General features: G+C 37.3%; 1 protein-coding gene across 1 annotated transcript in view; it reads left to right on the top strand.

Moving 5' to 3' along the window:
- Positions 1-338: 338 nt before the first annotated feature.
- The window catches only part of KDM4C (lysine demethylase 4C), a 250253-nt gene continuing 233260 nt past the window's right edge, over positions 339-17331 (top strand). Inside the window, exons 1-2 of the mRNA XM_009902889.2 lie at positions 339-529; positions 9284-9333. Of these exons, the coding sequence (XP_009901191.2) occupies positions 444-529; positions 9284-9333 (136 nt within the window). The 5' untranslated portion in view covers positions 339-443. The remainder of the gene's footprint in view (positions 530-9283; positions 9334-17331) is intronic.

Here is a 17331-nt window from a genome sequence, read left to right as displayed (position 1 = left end):
CAGTGAAACTTAAAGGCATCCAGTTTTCAACTCATCAATATTTTGGCTGCAGCTATTCTTTCTGTTGTGATGGTATTTGACTCCATGTTAGATTTGATGTATTAATTCTTAAGCAGATAGGAACTTCTGAACATCTCAGACTTAGAACCTGCTGTAGTTCTTTCTAACATTAGGAAAACTTTTCTCTGGATAACTTCAATTCTCTTTTAAAGTGCTTTCAAATTTTTTATGCAGTCTTTTAAGGGCTAGTTTTGATGTTTATCTTTTGGCTGAGACTATTGTATAAAGTTGCATTACCTTATCAAATTATTAATATATTTGTTATGTGTCTTTTTCAGGATATTAAGGAATGGAATATTGCTCATCTTAATACAATATTGGATGCTGTAGAAGAACGTGGGATTTCTATCGAGGGCGTAAATACGCCGTATCTGTATTTTGGCATGTGGAAAACAACATTTGCATGGCACACTGAAGACATGGATCTCTACAGTATTAATTATCTCCACTTCGGGGAGCCGAAGTCATGGCAAGTTCAAATTTTTGTGAAATATGGTTTCATTTATCTGTTTGTTTCAGATGACTAAACTAAACAGATGAGGTACAATGGCTTCACAGTGAAGCTTTCTTGGAAAGCCAAGTTAGTACTTTGGGGTTTTTTTAGGTCTGAGAATGCTATGAAGTGTCAGATGTGTGATAATAAAGAACATCCCAGTAATGCATTCTTTCATTTTTAAAGGAAGACGCTAAATGCGTAAGGCATACATAAATACATTCGAGTTCAACATAAAAAGGTTGTAATGATTTATTATGAGAAGTTCAGTGAGTTGGGAACATCATGACTATTTTAGACTGTTCTAGAGAACTCCGAAATCAGTTTCTTTGGCTCAGTTGTCCTTTGGGACTGTGTATTACAGATGCATTTAATTGCTCTTTTGGATCAGGGTCACGTGCTGTGGTTCTAATGCAGCAGACTGAGTAGGAGATAAGATTCAGTGTTAAAGGTGCTTCCTAAATATGAAGCCCCTGCTAGTCATTCTCCACTCAAAAGCTTTAGTAGACAAGTAGGTTTAATGTTACACAAGTATCTTTGAAGTATTTGGGAAAGTTTCTTCCTTTTGATAGTAAAATCTTCTAATTTTTTTAAATACCTGTGAAGAGAACATAAAATCATTAACTGAAAATCAGTAATTTTCATAAAACATTGCTTATTTTTATACCCATACAAAAGACAAAGATGTGCAATCACAGAATCACCAAGGTTGGAAGAGACCTCAAAGATCATCAAGTCCAACCTGTCACCACAGACCTCATGACTAAACCATGGCACCAAGTGCCACGTCCAGTCCCCTCTCGAACACCTCCAGGGACAGTGACTCCACCACCTCCCTGGGCAGCACAAATCTCTCAGTGAGGAACTTTCTCCTCACCTCAAGCCTAAACTTCCCCTGGTGCAGCTTGAGACTCTGTCCTCTTGTTCTGGTGCTGATTGCTTGAGAGAAGAGACCAACCCCCTCCTGGCTACAGCCACCCTTCAGGTAGTTGTGGGCAGCAATAAGGTCTCTACTGAGCCTTTTCTTCTCCAGGCTAAGCAATCCCAACTCCCTCAGCCTCTCCTCATAGGGCTTGTGCTCAAGGCCTCTCCCCAGCCTTGTTGCCCTTTTCTGGACACGTTCAAGTGTCTCAATGTCCTCCTTAAACTGTGTCATGTATTTAAACAGAAGGAGGTAAATTGGTCACCTGCTAGTACTTAGGTTGTGGTGTTATGTTGGCCTGCTGCTGTTGTACAGTGAATCTATTGTGTTTAGACACCTATTGTAGTAATGCAAGTCTATGTTGTGAGTTAATTATATATATATTTACATATGTTTTTTAAATTGCTGCTTTGATAGAATTAGACATGCTATGAGGGATTTCTCAGCCATAAGGATTAGTCTTTGTTAAAAATGATGTAAGAGAGGTAATTCCAAAATATTCTTGAGATGATAGAATGTATTAACTAATACCATGTGCATAAAGGTTACTTTGGAGGCGTAGGTATTTAAAAAGTGCTATTGAAGACCTCATGGTGTACTGTGTATTCCAAGTAGTAGAGGCATTTGTTTAAACCCTGGAGTCTTTACACTCAAACTTTTCTAGTTTACAGATACTTGGTTACACTTCTTAATGAACAAAATAATTCACCCTTGATCTACTCATCTTTTGAAGATTTAGTGGTTGATACAATTTAATTTTCTGGACCACATTGGCCTATGTTGTTCGGAAATGCAGCGCTGAAAAAATAGGAGTGGAAGAGTGTTAAAAGTATTTGATGTTACACATATGCTTTTACTGGAGGAATGCTGGATGCTACTCCTATATCAGTAAAGTGTATTGTCTATTAACATGGTACTTTTGTATTTTCTTCACAAAAAGTGGAGAATACAGATAGTGAAGATCTTGTCTGCTCCTAGAAAATTCAAGCTGAGTTGACAGGTGCTTCCGTAATGAAACCAAATAACCTGGCATGTATAGTAGTAATACATATTGTTAAATTTTATTGGGCATCCAAGTAGTTCTTCAAGACAGCCACATTGGTCTTAGGGAGAACTGAAAAATGCAAGAAGAGTGTTTTCTCTAAATTGTGAGATGACAGCTTCTATCTGAAAACAGTGATGAGAACTTGTCATCAGGATCTAGATTTGTCTGCTGTGTCAAATCTTCACAGAATCTGAAGCTTTCTTCAGTGTTTAGGCATAGATTAACTTTCATTTCTTCACTTCAAGAGGTACACAAAGAAGTTTATATTGATTCCTCTGTTGATTTCTTCATATGAAACACAAGGGAAAAGTGTGGTCAAAAGTTGTCCAGGTGATGCAGATTCTAGCATGAATGGAAGAGTTGCTACCTGACAGTATGCACTGACAGAACTGACATGTTTCCTGGTTGTGTTCTACACCTAGGAAAAATAACAAGATACAGAAAATTACAGTGAAGCACAAACTCTTAGAATGAAAATCAAAGTGCATAATGAGAGGTCAGGAGATTGTTCTACTCAGATTAGAAGAGGAGAGGATTAGCTATGCTTCCTACTGAAAATTATCAGGGAAGATTGACAAGAATTTTGGGAGCCAGAGAGATTACTATAATCAGAGTAGGGATTCTGATTGTTAAAAGGTCTCTATGATTGAACAATGTCAGGGTCTGGCAGCAGTCTGAAAGGGTTGTCATTATGCTTTGAGCAAACAATTTGGTAGTTAGAATCTTTTCCATGAAGTGGGAGACCTTGAAATTTTGTATCTTAAAACAGCAAAACTTACTAATTTAAGATTTAAATTTGTTTATATTTAAGGATTTTATTATGTTTATATATAGTAAGTAGAGCAAATAAGTGTTGCTTGCAGAAAGTGGCATGGGGTTCTGAGCTTAGTGCCTGAAGTTAGATACACAGCATTGTTTTGATATAACATGGAGGTTGCAATTGCCTGTATCAACTGCAAAACCAATGAATTAGGTTCATTGTGATAAAAATTGCTTTCTAAAGGTAGTTGTAACAGGGTTTGCAGCTTTGGAATTTTTAAAATACTAGTTAGCAGGAAAAATCATCAGTTGTTCTTCCCCTGTCAAGATACAACAGGATTTTCAGAGTAGTTTGTGTAAGTATTTAGCTTACTGAATTAGCACACTGAATTAGCTTGCAGCTGATGGTGTTAACAGATAAGCCTGTACCTGTCTTATTTCATGTTCTGCTTCTTATCACCAAGATGAGAACTGAGCTGATGGAGCAGGTCCAGAGGAGGGCCACAAATGTGACTGGGAGGTTGGAGCACCTCTGCTACAAAGACAGGCTGAGGGAGCTGGGGTTGTTCAGCCTGGAAAGGAGGGGAGTCTGGGGAGACTTAGTAGTGGCCTTCCAGTACCTGAAGGAGGCCTACAAGAAGAATGGAGAGAAACAGTTTACAAAGGCCTGCAGTGATAGGACAAAGAGCAATGGCCTCAATCTAGAGAAGAGCAGATTTAGACTGGATGTTAGGAATAGGTTCTTTACTATGAGGGTGGTGGAACTCTGGAACAGGTTGCCTGGGGATGTGGTTGGGTCTCCATCCCTGGACATATTCAGAGTGAGGCTCAACAGGGCTCTAGGCAGGCTGGTCTAGCTGAAGTTGCCCCTGCCTACTGCAGAGGGGGTTGGACTAGATGTCCTATTGAGGTTCCTTCCAACCCAGACCATTCTGTGAATACAAGAGGCTGCTTTTCACAGTACTTTCTGCAGAGTAGAGCAATGATTCTTTGTCTCTGGCGTGTGTTTGTGTTAATACTTTGAATAACACCGTTTTAAAAGTCACCCCATTTGTAAAAACATGCCACTTAATGGAGTAGTTGATAAAGATCTCTGGTTTTCTTCCATCTGTAGTACCCATGATACTATGCATGTGTAAAAATTAAGTGGATTGAAATTTAGTTTCAGATCTATCTACTTCCTACACTTACCAGATTCTACAGTCCCAAGTAACCACTTAACCCCTTTGCACAAAAAGCTATACAAGTGACAGAACAAGCCAACCCTTTTTTATTTGTGAGATGCAATTTATAAAATGTAGCATTGAAGAGCAGACATCTGTGAAGTCTCCAGAAAGGCAGAAAAGGCAATACTGACTACTTTAAATATGTGGAATTTTCTGTGTTAGGCTTTATATTAGTTTTCATTTAGTAGGTGATATTGACTGTCAGTCAGGATGGACTTCTAGAAGATCTTTGTCTGTGAGATACAATGAATTTAATTTTTTATATTCTCAATCATATGTACAATGTATGTGACTATTTTTTAACTCTGCAGTGTATTTTTTAACTCTGCAGTGTACAAGTTATAGAAAGTCAGAAGAAAGAAGGCTCATCTGGCAAAGTTTAACTTAATGAGCTGCTTTACCCTTATCGGTGTTGCAGACAAATCATATGAAATCTGTGTTGCTAGATAATATTTTTGTTTTTAAATGGTAAATAGAGGGTTTATTTTCTGATACTGTAAACTAGGGGCTTGTCATCATGTAGTCACCATTCAATGATGCTATTAAACCTGCATTTTACATCTTGGGAGTTATGTTTATGAGGCACTCAGGGAAAAAACAAAAACAAAACATTTTGAGAACTTTGTATTCATGTAGCTGCTATTATCATTTAGCTCCACTGCTTTTCTTGCTGGTAAATAGTACTGCCATACTAGTGGCGTATCCTTGGTTGTTACACAATGACAACTGTGAAATTCTTGGAGCATGCTGCAAGGATTTAAGATTTCTGGCACTGTTTGAAGACAGGTAGTCCTTTTTCCTCTAACACAGTTTTCCTGAATGAGGAGCTAGATTATATTTCCATCTGGAGTATGTCTGTAAACTACGATTTTAATGTTGGAACGGCATTTTGTAGAGTGGGTGCTGGTGGTTGAAGAGAAATGAAAACCTACTTCAGACAGATGACAAATAGAATCACTGTATTTATTTTAACTACAATAGTAGATTATGTAGGATGCTTTAAAAATTGCATGCAATGTTTTCAGAAAGCTGTAATACTTGATACTATGCTGCACTTAGTTTTTGTAAACAACTTATCACAGTATCACCAAGGTTGGAAGAGACCTTAAAGATCGAGTCCAACCTGTCACCACAGACCTCATGACTAGACCAAGTGCCACGTCCAATCCCCTCTTGAACACCTCTGGGGACGGTGACTCCACCACCTCCCTGGGCAGCCCATTCCAATGACAAATGACTCTCAGTGAAGAACTTTCTCCTCACCCCAAGCCTAAACTTCCCCTGGTGCAGCTTGAGACTGTGTATGTTTTTTAACTCGAAGTTACAAAAAGTTGGAGATGCTTCAATTCTAAATTATTGAAGTTTGAATTAATTTCATATGTTCCAATTAAATAGCAATGATTTTCATTAGATTGTTATTGAGCATTTGTAATAACATTCAAATATTTTAACAACATACATTTGCATATGTTTAGTTTCACTAATAACACATGTAAATGTGTAGTGCTAAAGATTCCATTACTGACTTAAAGAAAAAAGGAGAGGAAACATTTTTAGGTGTGTTATTATGAGTCCATCTCTGTGCAACATCCAAACATTCTTAATAAAACTGGTTTAAAATCTGTAGTTTTTTCTTGTATTGTTCTCTGTTACTTTTCTGTGTAAGGTAAAACTTGTATTTTACTCTAATGGACTAGCAGTTGTTAAAAAATAAGTTTGTTCTCATAGAACAGAAACTGTAAAGGTAACAGTACCTTGGAGGTTATTTATATTTTACATTTGAGTAACCAAAAATATTTACTAAAATTAAGTAGGTTGTGATTTTGCTGTTTTGGCCAAATTCCCAGGTATCTGGGTTCTCATCAACCATGTTTTCTGAGCTACAGCAGGACTGAGTGATCACAGTTACAGGACTACTGTCTGTTGTTGTCTCTGCTGGGGATTTGGAAAATATAGGTAGAAGAGGGAGCACACATTGCACCTAGTTTGTGAATAGACAGTGTGTGTTATTGCTGATGACCAGGACTCAATTTGCAAGGCAAAATTAAAAAAAGAGGCAGAGAAGTTCTTAGCTTATTTGAAGTGCACTGAGAATTGTGTAGTAGAATAAATCTTGTAAAAAACCAAACAAACAAAACCCACAAAAAACCCCCCACAACCCAAAAAACTTCAGAAGCAGAGGTTAATGGCTTAGATCTAATGTTTATTATTTATTTATAGCCAGTCCCCTTGATTATGTATTTATGATCACTTTAAACAATACTCAATAGATGTATGTACCATCATTTTTTCTTTGTAGTATAGCAATGAACAGTGACTCTTCAGCTGTTTTATATCTTTTCATAATACTTAACAAGTATATATTCCTAAACTAATACAATTAGAAAGTAGTTAGCATTAACATTTCCCTTTTTCTCTGTTTCTTTGCTTATTAGTCCAGAAACATTCTCTTTGCCTCTTACTGATTTAGCGTTTGACGTCCATTGTATTTCATGTTTAAAGAGGGCTGGACTTGCACTTTAAGATAGAGAAATCAAATGAAAGTTAGTGACTGATAGTGTAGCTAAAGGGAAGCTGGACACACCATGATGAAAAATGTTTTCTTAAGAGCTTTAAAACCTGCTGGAGTTCTTGTAGCAGCTAACTGTTGAGACTTAAGAGTGAACACTTTTTTCTCTGGTGTGGTGGTCTGAGGTTGGGAGGGGTTTTTTTTGTTTAATGAAGTGTAATGTTTAATGTAATATAGTAGACCAAGGATCCAGTAAGATTCATGTCACTGTCATCTGACTAATATCAAAGGTGGATTGCTCTTTTGCTAAAATGCTCAATTTGTTAAAAATTGTGTTAGGAACCAATCCTGAAGGACTTGGGAAGTAACTGTGGGGCTCCTTATGTCCAGTACTACAAAGATGGTCTCCTCTCCTTGGATCTTTTCTTAGCTGTGATATGAAAGCAATGGTGACAGTGGGAAGAAATAAAAGATTGGGAGCGCATGTTGCCACAGACACCAAAGGCAATAATGAAAAGCACCAGCTTGCATTGAATGAATTGTTGCTTGGTAACTTTAGAGCAACTAAGTAGCTATAGCCAGGTAAAATGGTGTCCAAGCTTATTTTTCTGAGAGCTTGTCGAAAGTTCAGTTGTATAGGTTCACATTTTTGTAATACTAAATACTTAAAGGTTTACATATGCAAATGGAAGCATATAGTTGCATAGTACTACAAAAATTTAGTTACATGTACTTATGTAAGAGAAACTTTAGGAGAAAGATCTAGTCCAATTAGGGACAGGTAAAGCAAAGAAGAGTCTCTAGACTGAGTGTTTCGTGAGATGCTAGCACTGTCTATTCCTAATTTACTTTATAGAATTATGTTTAATGACATACAGTATAGTATATAATGCTATACATAGCGCATCTCTCCACTTGTGTGTGAAAGATAGAGGCATAGTTTAGAATCACTATGTATATGTTGATGCATGTGTAATACAGAGTGGAGAGCCACAAATACTTTGGAAGTACAAGAGAAATAAAATCCATTATTTTGAGACAGTAAAATTCTGATTAAAACTGCAAAAAGCAAAGGGAAGACAAAATTCTCCTTTTTATTTAGTACTGTTTCAGGTTTGTTGTCAGTAGACATAGATTTTGCTACAGTTCAACTTAGAGCACTAAATTTTGTGGTCAAAGGATCTCTTGAGCAGCAGTTTCAGGTGTGATAGAGTAAAATTTTCTGTGTGCAAATTAGAGCTTTAGGTATTGGGATGTCACATTTTTGTGCAAAATGAGGGGCTTAGTATTCACTTGTATTTCTAAGTTGTTGGAGGAGACGAATGAAATCTCTTTGGTGTAGTAAAAGAGAAAAGTTGTATGTTTCACTTAGTTCAAATCCACATTTTCAAACAGCATTGTGTATGGCACTTTTCCCTTTTCTGGAACTTTTCTTCTAGAAAAGAATCAATGTATTGCTTTTGTAACAAACTGAAGAAAAGCCTGTTACATCCTGTATGCAACCAACTGAAATCAGTAAGGCCTAATTAGTACATGCAGTATATCTGTGCAGTCAATATATGAACAAAAATACTCAGAAAAACAGAACAAAATGGCAGATTTTTAATAATCTTCAAATTTTTAAATTTATATTTTATATTGCTTTTATATTGCTGCCATGTTGCAGACAGCATATGGAATCCTTAGAAAATAATTTATTGTAAGGGCAGAGTGATTCTAAGATATCTATATCTATAAAATTAATTTAAATGAAGGAAAGTATATTTTAAAAATTGTAGATTCATTACAATTAAAGTTAAAAAAACCAAGTAACACTTTTGTTCCATGACACTGGCTGCAGGAAAAAAGTGGAGATGTTTAATGCTCATATGTTTCTGTTGAATTCTTGTGTGTTGCAAAGCAGAACAAAAGCAATTCAACCTGTGTAAATAAGATTTATGTGGTTCTCTTCAATTTAGAAAATGAAAGTGTATGTCTCTTAAACTGGAGTGGTGTAGCCACATCAAATAGTGCCAGTGTGCATTATTTATAATAGTGAATGTAACACTCTTGATCTACATATTATGATGCTTAAACTAAAAGTAAACAAAATTTTTTCCCCAAAGAAATTTTTTTTTAAATTCAGAAATTGGTGTGGTTTTTATATATAATTTTTCAATCTTTAGTATTTTTTGCTTCTATGTTTTTAGATACTTACCACATGTGAATAATGGGGTTTGTACGAATTATTTCTTTAAACATTTAATGCTTTCCTTTATGTGAATTTTAGGTATGCTATTCCTCCAGAGCATGGGCAACGACTTGAAAGACTAGCTCAAGGTAATATTTTCAGTATTTCCATATGTAGGATGTTTGAAAGACAAACCTCTAGCAAAGTGAAAAGCATTGTCCTTGACTAACCTACTCTGTTTTATTACCTAATGGTGTATGACGTTTTTGTGTTTACAGTATGCTTGTGAACAAGGAATTCTGGGAATTGTTAAAACAATAGAATCTTTTTTTTCATCTTCTTAGTACATAATTTTGTACTGGTATTTTTAGCTTGGTTATGTTCATGAAAATTAGGCTTACTATTTTGTTGTTCATTAGATTTTTTTTTTTTGTTTTGCTGCTGTTGAGTCTCTCTGCTCTAGTTTTTTCTTATAAGAGCTTCTGTTAATCAGTGACATTTGAATCTTAACTTTTTAATCTAGATTTGATACAGGAATATTGAAAACAGCTGAGTCTCCAGAAGTTTCATGCAAGTTAATGACTTGGTAGAGAATGAAAGTCTGGTTAGTATGTTTCAGAAGGGGGAAGCAGACAAATCAAAGCTAAATTTATATATATATGTATATATGTGTGTATATGTATATATATATTTTTTCCCCACTCCCAGCATGCTGTTGTGTGAGCAGGCATATGAATCCATTTTACCCAAGTGTGCTCTTGCTTTTGCCCTCCGGAGGTGTAAGGAATGTGTGTTGAGAAAGAGCAGAGGATATTGTTGTAAAGGTTAGATCTAAGGGATAAAAATCGCTAGTGTATGGGAAATGTCTCCTCACACTGTAATTTATTTTCAATAAAACTACACCTCTCTTTTTTTTTTTTGCCCCCCCTCCTGTTTCCAGGTTGAGTGCAATTTATGAATGAACACAGGAAAAATTAGGCATGTTTCTTGGCCTGGCAGCCTATGTTTTATAGCCTGCTATTAGCCATGTTATTTATACTATTGAAAGTTGATAATTAGATACTATATATCATGATCAAATCTCAAAAATTTTGCATGTTTTGTATTCATACTTATGTGCATATGGGTACATGACTCTTTCTCAGCTAATTTTAGACTACTGCTGAGGACAGTATGATGGCATATATCACTAAGATGTGAAAATAAAGACTCACAAACTTGCAGTCTTAAAAAAAAAAGTGTCTCAGACAGCTTTTAGACTGGATAATTTACCATAACTATATTTTGCCATAGTTTCCAGTTAGAGAAAGCTGTCACTCCTTTTTAAAAACAGATTGTTTTTTCTGACTTGCAAAGTATAGAACACTTCATGTGCATACTATGAAGTTTTTGATTTTCATGGGTAAACAAGTTGATATGCATTGTAGATTGGGTAAACAAACTTGACTTATGATAGCATCATGCCATGATTTTTAACATTTACCAGAAATGAGGAAGGGGTGAAAGGAACAGATAATTAGAAAAGGCTCAGAGAGGGACACCAGAATTGGTGCAAAATTTGCCTTTTTATCAGTAAGCTTTCACTGTAGGTCTGAAAGTGTCACAGGGAAGAGAGTATGATAAAGAGCTGTAATGACTGGCATAGAAAAGGCAGTTAAAGAGTAACAGCTATGCCTCTGAAGGGTTCTAGCAAGTTCAAAACAAACAGAAGAAGATGCTTCCTTTCTTATTATGAGCTCCTCAGTGTCCATCACAGATTCAAAAATTTAGCATGGATTCAGATGGAGAGTGTACAACACTGGCAAAAAAAAAAAAAAAATAAATCTGTTGGAGGAGTATAGGAACTGCATCTGGCTTTGGAACTTTTGGACCAGCAACTTGTTAGTACTAGATGATTTAGAGGAAGCAAAGATTTTGTGCTGGATTTAAACATCTCTCTGTGCATCTAATTTGTCTTACTTGCTTGGTACAAGACCTTTGGGTAGATAGATTTGTCATTTGATGTGGTATGGCTGCTGAGGCATTTATTATAGATGTCATGTTGATCAATTATATCTGTGCAGTGTTTTACAAATATTCAGGTTTAAATGTTGTGTAATGAGTCTGTATTGAATTTATTTTCTTCTGTGGCTGTGGAAAGTGAATGAGTTGTTCCAGCAAAACTTGTTCTCTCATTTTGAAAAACTAAGTGGTGTTGAGGCATGACATTGCTTGTTGGAGGCTCTTCAGATTTTTCTGTGGACCTTGATTTTTCCAGTAACCTGTTCATATTCAGAAAATAGGTAACTTTTAGAGATGCATGCTCTGCTACAGGGGAGCTTTTGAGGTCACTTAGAGATAGGTTGTATAGTCTGAGAAAGTATTATGTGAGAAAACTGTTGTCTGAAGGTGCTCAGGCTTACTACTGATAACAGAGGTGGGCAATAAAGCATGAGAAGTGGAAATCTCTGAAACCACCATTCATCAGAAGCCAGTAGGTTATAATGAGGAACAGTGTCATAATTCCCAATGTCAGCATTCTCTTCAAGAAATGTGTGGCCATGGGATATGCAAGTGGACTCTTTGCTGAGTTAAAAACAGGCTGAATGACAGGGACCAGAGAGGCTTTGTAAATGGAATTAAAATCAGCTAGTGGATGGTCACAAGCAGTGTCCCCCAGGGCCTGGTATTGGTATTGGGGAAGGCTCTGCCGAGAGATATGGACAGGATAAACTGACCAAGTTCCAGGTCCTGCCAGGCAATTCTACAGGCTTAGGGAAGAGTGTCTGGAAAGCAGTGCTGTGGAAGAGGATCTAAGGGTGCTGGTGGATGGCTGGCTGAACGTGAGAGAGCAGTGCGCCCAAGTGGCCAGGAAGGCAAATAGCAGCCTGATCTGTATCAAGAGCAGTGTGTCCAGCAGGACTAGGGAAGTGATCATGCCCCTCTACTTGGCCCTGGTGAGGCCACAGCTTGAGTACTGTGTTCAGTTCTGGGTGCCACAGTGTAAGAAGGACATTGAGGTCCTGGAGGGTGTCCAGACAAGAGTAACAAAGCTGGTGAGGGATTTGGAGGACATAACATAGGAGGAGCAGCTGAGAGAGCTGGGGTTGTTTAGTCTGGAAAAGGCTAAGGTGAGATCTTACTGATCTCTAGAACTACCTGAAAGGAGGTTGCAGTGTGGCTGGAGTTGGTCAAGGACAAGAGGAAATGGGCTTCAATTGTGTCAGAGGAGTTTAAGATTGAACCTTGGGAACACCTGCTCTGAGAGAGTGGTGAGGCATTGGAACAGGCTGCCCAGGAAGGTGATGGAGTCACCATCCCTGGAAGTCCTTGAGAAGCATGTAGGTGTGGCTCTTCAGGATGTACGTTAGTGATCACGGTAGTTGGGTTATGGCTGGACTTGATCTCAAAGGTCTTTTCCAACCTCAATTATTCTATGATTCCAACCAATAGAGAACCACTGCATTAGAAGCATCACAAGACTCTTACAAATAAATATATTAAATGCAGGCACACTCAAGACATGCCTGCAACTCAACAGAATGATTCTCAGACACCACGTTAATGTTAAAGTTACCCATTGACAGGATTAGCTGTTAACCCCAGATACTCAGTGAAATGCCACATCAAAATGAAAAAATACCAACATCTATCTAAAATATGACCATTCAAACTCTATATTCATGCTTTTATGAGGCAGATGAAATCTTAGTTTAATCAATTAACTCTAAAGTAGTTCTACAAAAGCATGGAGAGGGAGGGATGGCAGAATAGCCATCTGCCTTGGGCTTTTAGCTCGCTTGCTTCTCCTTGCTGCTTCTTTCTGCTGTGCTTTTTCCTGCAAATAGGTTATGTTAATTGTGCATTATTATTACCTTTAATTCAGTCATCTCGTATCTCTCTCTCTTAGTCTCGACCTGCAGTATTTTTTTGTGTGTGTTACTTTGATTATGGGGGAGACAGACAGGTGAACCTGTTGGTTCACTTCAACCTGTTAAATGGGCTCTTTAAAAACCTTAACCTAGTTAACACAAGCAACAATAGCAAAGAACACATAGGGTTCAGATTGTTAGCATTGAAAAGTATGCCCTCAGAAGGAACTACATAAATATTCTGACAGATAACCTTGCCCCAAATAAGGTAGTCTTATATAAGGTAACCAGGACTATTGTACTAACAAAATAAACCTGCTTCTTGAGTTATAGTCTTACTACTGGGCTGTTGAAGGCACTCCTTTTGTCAGCACTATTCTGTCTCACTAGACAATGACATTTCCATACACTGAGTGCTAAAGCAAACTCCTAAGTCTGACACACATAAGACATTGCTGCGCTGAGAGCCTTCAAAGCATACATAAAATGATTATATGATTAACATCTTAAAATCAGTTCAACTCCGTAACTTGAGAATCAGTGAGTGTTGTTAACTGGAAGGCTCACTTTTTCCTACCAGAGTATATTATTCCTATATATCACAACTTGCTTGTATCAGATGACCACATCACAACTACCAATTACCAACTAAAGTGGATTTGGTTCCATTCTCTGACTAATTACCATTTTCAAGATAGTTGGAACACTTATGTACAGTACTAATTCTACAGCTCCCATGACTCAGAGAGAGTGATTTGCTATGTATTACCCTGTATAATCACAATTATTTGGCCACTTAAGGAAATACAGATAAAATCATATTCTTGGGAAATTCCAAATAAAATTCTGACCAGACAGTGAATGAGGCTAGACTTCCTCTCTTTACCTGCATTTCCACACTCTTCACCTGAAATTTTACATTAAAAGTACTGTATTTCTATTTTATTAATGTAGATGGAAAACACAGATATTAAATATATATAATAAAATGTAGATATTAAATACTAATAAAACTTAAAAAAACCCTTACAACTCTAAGTTTTAAGCATCTTTATTGTCCTTTAGTGTAATTAAAAATAATCCAACAAACCTCACAAAGGAGCAGTGACAATTTCTATGCTATACAAAGCAGAGACTACAAAAGCCACAAAAGCAGCATACGTGAATGTTATGGACAGCTAAATATGTTACAGCCCTGAGTTATTATCTCGTAGAGGCAAATTGCCTAACTTTATTCATGTAACTATCAACTCTGACAAGCTCAATTATTCAGATGCTCAAATTTTCAGACTTGAGACCCTCAGGAGTTTGCAAGTTCTACATCAAGTTTCATTGCAACAATTTATACTTGTTTTCATCATAACAGGTAATGACTTCTGCATAAAATTAATTAATACTATACACCATACAAAGCTTTTGTAACACCCCTACATACTTGAATTGTATTAAACTTCAATTTCTTCTTTAGCATAACTGATCAGAGATGATATCTACTCTCTATTACAGTTTTTGCAATTAAATTATCTATTAAAATACCTTGAAAATCCTTCAAGCTGTCATTTTTGATTTATGATGGCTTCTTTTCTCTTTATTTGCTAGCCCATTTTGTGCAACAAAACCCCCACACCTTAGGAATACCACAGTACTACAGATTAACATCAAAACAAGTATAAAAATCGCAGTTAAAAGCTCACTTGAGATTTTTATTACATTTATGTCTACATATAATTGAAAAAACTACATAAATGAGAAAGCAGCTGAAGGGCAAAATCAAACTGTTGTCTTTATTAGATGAAAGTCTAGTGTCTTTCAGATAAAGTATTTGTAGGTGCCACAGTCAATCCAGATTTCAATGGAAAGCAAAAATGAAAGCATTCATGCACAAAAGGCATGTACGGTAATTGTGATGTGCAGACACAATAATGGAAAACATTCTAGCCTTCCTTTATTTTTATGTATCAAATACTGCCTTGACTTAGGAATCCCATCACATTTAATGCCCTTTTTACAATTATTTAGGAACATTTAATGCTGTAGGCAGCTGGTCTTCAGAGCTAACCTTAACAAACCACTTCTTTTCCTCAGATACAGTACTCATCCCAAATTATAATCAAAATATTTTCAATAAATATGTAATTAAGTATGAAGGTCTCATTTACACTGCTTTATTAATGTATATTATCAAGTCACTTGCAGCCACCCAGCTTACATTTTCACCTTTTAAGATATATTACTGGAAAACTCAGACTATTTTAGCAGGCAAAAGCTGTAAAATGGAAGATCAGAGAGTCTTAAGCACAGAAATATTCAGAAATGGTAGTTCCCAACACCACCCCCACCCCCCAAAAAAACCCCAAAACACAACTGAAAACACAAGAAATGCAAGATGGTTGCCTATGAAACTAACCTCTCTTTTGCATAAAAAATTCTGTATGAGTATGCATTTATTTACAGAAATCCAGTATTATTAACTGAATATAGTGGAGAATGCAGCCACCTGAAATTGTATCTTCACTGTTCAGTGTCTGATTCCATGTTTTATTTGCTATTTCCTATTAAAAATATGGTCATGACTCATCAAGAAAAATATTTTCCCATTCAACAAACTGATTTTTATGACTTATACTATCATTAATATCAGTAGTAGAGGACAGTGTGAACAGACCATGACTGGATGACGTGCCTGGGCAACTTATATAAATAGAGTCATTAATATGGATCAAGGAATTGGGTTGCTGTTCTCCACAGAAAGGCATGCACATGTTTGCCACTGTACCTGAAGCCAGATCTTTTTCTGTTTTACCTTCTTTGAGCAGTTCTAGACCTAAAAATTCAAGTCACAAGTCTGATTTAGCTTATTGTCCAATTCTGACTCTGGCATTTGGACATTATAGGATAATTGAGGTTGGAAAAGACCTTTGAGATCAAGTCCAGCCATAACCCAACTACCGTGATCACTAACGTACATCCTGAAGAGCCACACCTACATGCTTCTCAAGGACTTCAGGGGTTGGTGACTCCACCACCTTCCTGGGCAGCCTGTTCCAATGCCTCACCACTCTCTCAGAGCAGGTTTTCCCAAGGTTCAATCTTAAACTCCTCTGACACAATTGAAGCCCATTTCCTCTTGTCCTTGACCAACTCCAGCCACACTGCAACCTCCTTTCAGGTAGTTGTAGAGATCAATAAGATCTTACCTTAGCCTTCTCCAGACTAAACAACCCCAGCTCTCTCAGCTGCTCCTCCTATGTTATGTCCTCCAAATCCCTCACCAGCTTTGTTGCTCTTGTCTGGACACCCTCCAGGACCTCAATGTCCTTCTTACACTGTGGCACCCAGAACTGAACACAGTACTCAAGCTGTGGCCTCACCAGGGCCAAGTAGAGGGGCATGATCACTTCCCTAGTCCTGCTGGACACACTGTTCTTAATGCAGGCCAGGATGCCATTGGCCTTCTTGGCCACTTGGGCGCTCTGCTGTCTCATGTTCAGCCAGCCATCCACCAGCACCCCTAGATCCTCTTCCACAGCACTGCTTTCCAGACACTCTTCCCTAAGCCTGTAGCACTGGCTGGGGTTGTGACCAAAGTGCAACACTTGGCCCCTGGTCTTACTAAGCCTCAGCCCATCAATTTAACCTGTCCACATCTCTCTGCAGAGCCTTCCTAACCTCAAGCAGATCAAAACTCCTGCTCAGTTTAGGGTTTCCTTCAAAATTCCTGCTGGTGCCCTCAATCCCCTCATCCAAGTCATTAATAAAAGATACTAAACAGAACTGCCTCTAATACCAAGCCCTGGTGGACACCACTTGTGACTGGGTGCCAGCTGGTTTTAACTTCATTTACCACAACTATTTGGGCCCTGCTTTCCCGACTGTTTTTAACAGCTAACCAATGCTACCACAGGCATTTCCTTTTCTGAAGGATAAAGCTTGTATAACCTTACCTCTAACCTGGGCAAACAATCTGGTAAACAATCTTGTAATGAGGGAATAACTGACTTCTTTTCTTTCTTCCTTCATTAAAGGGTGAAGTACTTTTGAGAAAATTATGTGAATGAAACTGGAAAATTTGAATGTGTAGACTTGGACAGAATTGAAAGAGTTGTTTTTTTCTACTATTAGAGACTGTGTAGGCTGCACTTTGATTTCAATTCAAGAGCTGTGTTCCCACAGCATTGTTCTCCTGTGAATTTTATTTACTGGATTTTATGCAGTTGTGCTCTGCTGTTCAGTGTTCTTTATGGCTTTCTTAGAATTCAGCAGCAATCTTGCCTTATGGTTGGAATTGTCACACTT

The sequence above is a fragment of the Dryobates pubescens genome, chromosome Z (assembly GCF_014839835.1).
Source record: "Dryobates pubescens isolate bDryPub1 chromosome Z, bDryPub1.pri, whole genome shotgun sequence".
NCBI lineage: Eukaryota > Metazoa > Chordata > Aves > Piciformes > Picidae > Dryobates > Dryobates pubescens.
The sequence above is the reverse complement of the archived record's forward strand: the minus strand, read 5'-3'. Positions and strand labels throughout refer to the sequence as shown.